Below are 4,502 nucleotides of genomic sequence, written 5' to 3' on the forward strand. Positions count from 1 at the left end.
GAAAGACAACTCCTGCACTGAATCCATGTCAGATGGGACCTCTTCTGCAACAGCTGATAATAGCTACCACTAGGTACCTACCACTACAACTGACACTCGGTTGCCATGGTATGTCAGTGCTGACAAGCTCCTGTCAATTCCGGATTATAATTATTTTCATACAATGACCTTAATATAATGCTATTGATTATTAAACCGGGTAAGTTCACTAATATTGACTTATTAGTTAATATTAGTGACAGTGGCAACATGAGATATTGACAATTCCAGAGTGACATTATGTTCAGCATGGTTCCATGACAGTTCACAGAATGTCATGAGTTATAGTGGCTGCCTGGTCTATTACTTAATAGACCAGGCAGCCACTATAACTTTCAGTGTTTTTTGTTTTTTTTTAAGATAATGCAAAGTTTTTGGAAAACATGTTATAATTTTCCAAAAATGCCTGTTAACCAGTTTTAAAGAGTTACTTGTTATTATTTAATAAATTTAATCTGCTATTTTTCATTATTTGTCAAGTTCATTACAGATTTGTGTGGCATACATGAAGGTTGCTTCTCTGTGTTTGTTTCTGGTTCTGTTCATTGTCTTCAAAGTTTTCTTATTCAAAGATGAGAGAATGACTAAAATCTGAGCTACAAAATGCATTTCAACAGCATTTTCAAGGCAGCAGGAGGACTTTCACTTTCAAGTTAAACCACCTTCAAATTTTTACACTAATATTGAATATTGATAAGTCAAAACACAAAGTATGTACACCTCAAAAACTTTGACAATGTGTGAATCCTAAGCAGCATTAAGAACAAGATTGTTACATATTTTTGGAAATAAAAATTACTTTGGGTTATACTTAAGATGCAAATGCTTTTTTCAAAGAAAATTGTGCTGTTTACATATTATTTTATTTGGCAGATATGTTTCAACATTTTTAAAGTATATGCATAGTAATTGAGTTGTCAATATTTATTAGCCATTGTATGTTAATACTTTAAACAGCAATAACATAATTTAAGTTTTCAATAGCCAAGAACTAAAATATTTGTGTATTATAAAATCCCTCTCTGAAATCATTTGAAGTCTACTGTAAAATTCATGTTTAGTCAACGTGTGAATTTACTACATCAGGATCAAATAACTTATTATTCATCCATGAGAAATTATAATCATTACGCTTAAAAATTATTTTTCAAACTTTATTAATTTCTACAATATACGTTTTACACAACTACTACGTATTTCCATCTTGGCCAAAGCCCTATCTGGCAACCCAACGGGGTTCAACAGGTTCCACTGTAATAGTGACAGTGGTAGATTCAATTACTTTGGCCATCTTCCTTCAATTAAATTAAGTCAAAAATATTCAAGGTGTTAAACGGATAATTAACCAATACAATTACCATTGAAATAAAAATTTATAAACAGGCAATATAAGTAACACGTTTTCCAAAAACTGTCATTGCCATCCCCCAAAACATCGGCACCAGTTGTGACAGCTCTGAAACATCCTGGACACCTAACGGCAGCTCTAGTGGAAGCCAGACTCAGCTGTTGCAAAGGTGCCAAAACCAATGGCATCCCTGATACCTGTTGTGTATTCGATTAATTCAAAGACGAAAGGAGTCGGCTGGATTATTCAGATGAACTTTAGTGAATAAATAGGATGAACGAATCATACATAATGATATACGAAAAAGTGTAGGAATTCAGCTAACATAAGTCTTTCTGCAAAAAAAAAAGTATTAAATTCTTTCTTCTTCGTCTGTCTTCAAGTTCTTCTTCTACAAGTAATAAATCATCATGGGATATGTAGTCCATTTTCCGAAGCCAATGGCAACACTTACGGCTAGCCCCGAAAGCAGTGGCACTAATGGCAGGTGTCAGCGGAAGTGCCAGTACGAGGTGCCGAGGTCAGCCAAAGTCAGCCGAAGGCAGTGGTAACACTGACCGCTAGCCCCGAAAACAGTGGCACTAATGGCAGGTATCAGAGGAAGTGCCAGTACGAAGTGCCGAAGTCAGCCGAAGTCAGTGGCAACACTGACAGCTAGACCCGAAAACAGTGGCACTTGTGGCGCGTAATGACACCTGCCACCGGAAGTGCCATTAGTAGGTGCGGTGTCACGATTTGCGCTCGGCCCTGCTGCTACAATCTCATGCTGTGAGTTTAATCTTTAAGTTTGAGCTCTGTTTGTTCACAAATAAAACTTAGTAAATTGTAATTATAACTGATTGCTTTTAAGGTTGGCCAATTAATCTACTCCCAACACATCTGTTAGAGGTGCTGATGTTTTTAGCAACAAAAGGGGCCCCTACATCAAATTCTGCTCAAGGCCTCATACAGCCTTGGACCGGCCCTGCATGATGAGGTAATCTGCTGCACTACACAGAGATGCACAACAAACGGGAGATTTAATTCAATGCTGCTAATGTGGCTTTAGTAGCTCTAACATTTTGTGTCTGTTGAGTTTTTAATAAGCGTCACAGAAACTATTCTGGTTGGTCGAGTTTATGGGACAAGTTTCTCAGATCTCCGTGCGGCCGTGCACATTAACTCTGTCTGACTAAGTGGACAAAGCATTTGATACGATTTGATGCATTGTGTAACCGGAAAATTAATACTATAATAATATAAAATCAGCGTGATGCATTACAGACAGGAGAGCACGAAAGCTCCTCACCAGGCTGAACCTGCATGATCAGGTTAGTGCTAGTTCATTAACTAATACACCGGCCAACTGGGAACACATAGATAAACTTTATCAGCGCAGGCAGAGCCGGGCGCTGGCAGCGTGTTGAGATGGAAAAGCCGCACAAAATTCTTTGTTCACAAATATAAATCATTCTCACCGCTCGGTCAATGCACCTCTGAAAGCACGACAAGTTATTCCTGCAGTTCACATAGAGCTGTACAACCAGAGCTAACCAGAGTGGTGTTTAAAGTCCTACCTTGATCAAAAACTCTGGAAAGAATCATAATTCCTCACAGGGGGTTGATGTAAATATCCATACAGGTCAGCCTGTGTCCAGTTTGAGTGAAAGGAGGCGCGCGGGATCCGCGCTGAGGTAAACTTAATCCAGCTACTGCAGCGCTCGAGGCAACGCGCAGAGGCGCCAGCGGTGTGATTGGTCTGTCTTTAAATGCATAAACTAAAAACATATCTTTTAGGAATAAATCTGCTCCGCCAGTGAAGCGCTCAGAGCAACAGAGACACTGCAATTCGGCTTAAAAAAGAAAAAGAAAAAAAAAGTGTTTTTTTATTATTATTATTATTTTCCTAAAAACATACACAAGAAAAGTTTAGCCTGGCGGTGGCGCTAGTAAAGGATGGCGGGCCGCCAGGACTATAATACACTGGGGGAAACCCTGACTTCCAAAACCTTTGCCAGTCTTTGAGTGTAACAAATGATTTTCTCTGCAGGTACGCTGCATGTTGAACATTTGGGGAGTCATGCTCTTTATCCGCATGACATGGATTGTTGGCCAGGCTGGAATTGGTAAGCTGCCAACTCATGTTCAGTACCAAACAGTTCCAGTAATAAGGAAAAAGCACTGGTGTAAGCTTTGTTTATTTATTTGGTTGCATAAAATGGAGAACTTATGTTTAGTGTGTGTATGTATGTGTATGTGTGTGTTCGTTTGTAATACCTTGTGGGGATCATTTTTCTGACACATACTACGTTGTGGGGACCCACTGCTAGTGGAAAGGGGAAACACTGTTTTTGGATCAAGGATTAGATTTAGATCTAAGGTGTGAATTGAGTTTTGGCTAGAGTTAAGGTTAGGTATGTAATGGGTAGGGTTAGTATAAGGATAAGGTTCAGGCTGTAAAAATGAATGGAAATCAATGGAAAATCCCCACAAAGATAGCCACGTGTGTGGGTTTGTGCGTGTGTGTGTGCAATCTGATGTAACAGCTCTTGACTTACTGGATGAAAAGGTTGTTGCAATGTCACTTGTTCTTTTTCAGAAACAGGAAGTCACCTGTTTACAGCATGACAGTCCTGCACTGCTGAATGAAAAGCATCTGCTGGGACATACACACACAGTTTAGTGTAGTAAAGAAGAGCATATTTAATGTTATAGGGAACCACGATTAGTTATAAAAATAGACCTTATTTGGGAAATATTTATCTTGGATGTAAAAACAATACAGTAATAATACTGTAGGGTATTTAGTTTTTATAAATTTTAATAAAATATTTTCACAGAAATGTCGCCATGTTGTTCGCGCTGCAATGCATTCTGGGTAAATGACGTGTAATGGTCCAACTGCCTGGCTCCTCCAAGCAAAACTGTGATGAGTAAGATTAAGCCTTTTTAATGTGAACCGGACTTGTGCGAATTTCTGTTCCCCTGTAAAAATCTGTTCCCCCTGTGTCAGGAGCGCGCATTGTAGCCAGAAAGGCTACAATGCGCAAAGTTATGAGGGGGAAACCAAATATTTTAGCCACCTGAAATACTTCTTTCCTCCTTCATAACATGGGAACAAATTAATTTACCAGCA

General features: G+C 38.9%; 1 protein-coding gene across 1 annotated transcript in view; it reads left to right on the forward strand.

The window, feature by feature from the left end:
- Positions 1-4,502, forward strand: part of LOC106940701 (solute carrier family 12 member 2-like) — a gene marked incomplete at its 5' end in the record, with an annotated part of 45,889 nt that overhangs the window by 28,452 nt on the left and 12,935 nt on the right. Inside the window, one exon of the mRNA XM_015023504.1 lies at positions 3,417-3,492. Coding sequence (XP_014878990.1) covers positions 3,417-3,492 — 76 coding nt within the window. The remainder of the gene's footprint in view (positions 1-3,416; positions 3,493-4,502) is intronic.

This window comes from Poecilia latipinna, unplaced genomic scaffold (assembly GCF_001443285.1).
Source record: "Poecilia latipinna isolate Pla-1442-1.1 unplaced genomic scaffold, P_latipinna-1.0 Scaffold3329, whole genome shotgun sequence".
In the NCBI taxonomy this organism is placed as follows: domain Eukaryota; kingdom Metazoa; phylum Chordata; class Actinopteri; order Cyprinodontiformes; family Poeciliidae; genus Poecilia; species Poecilia latipinna.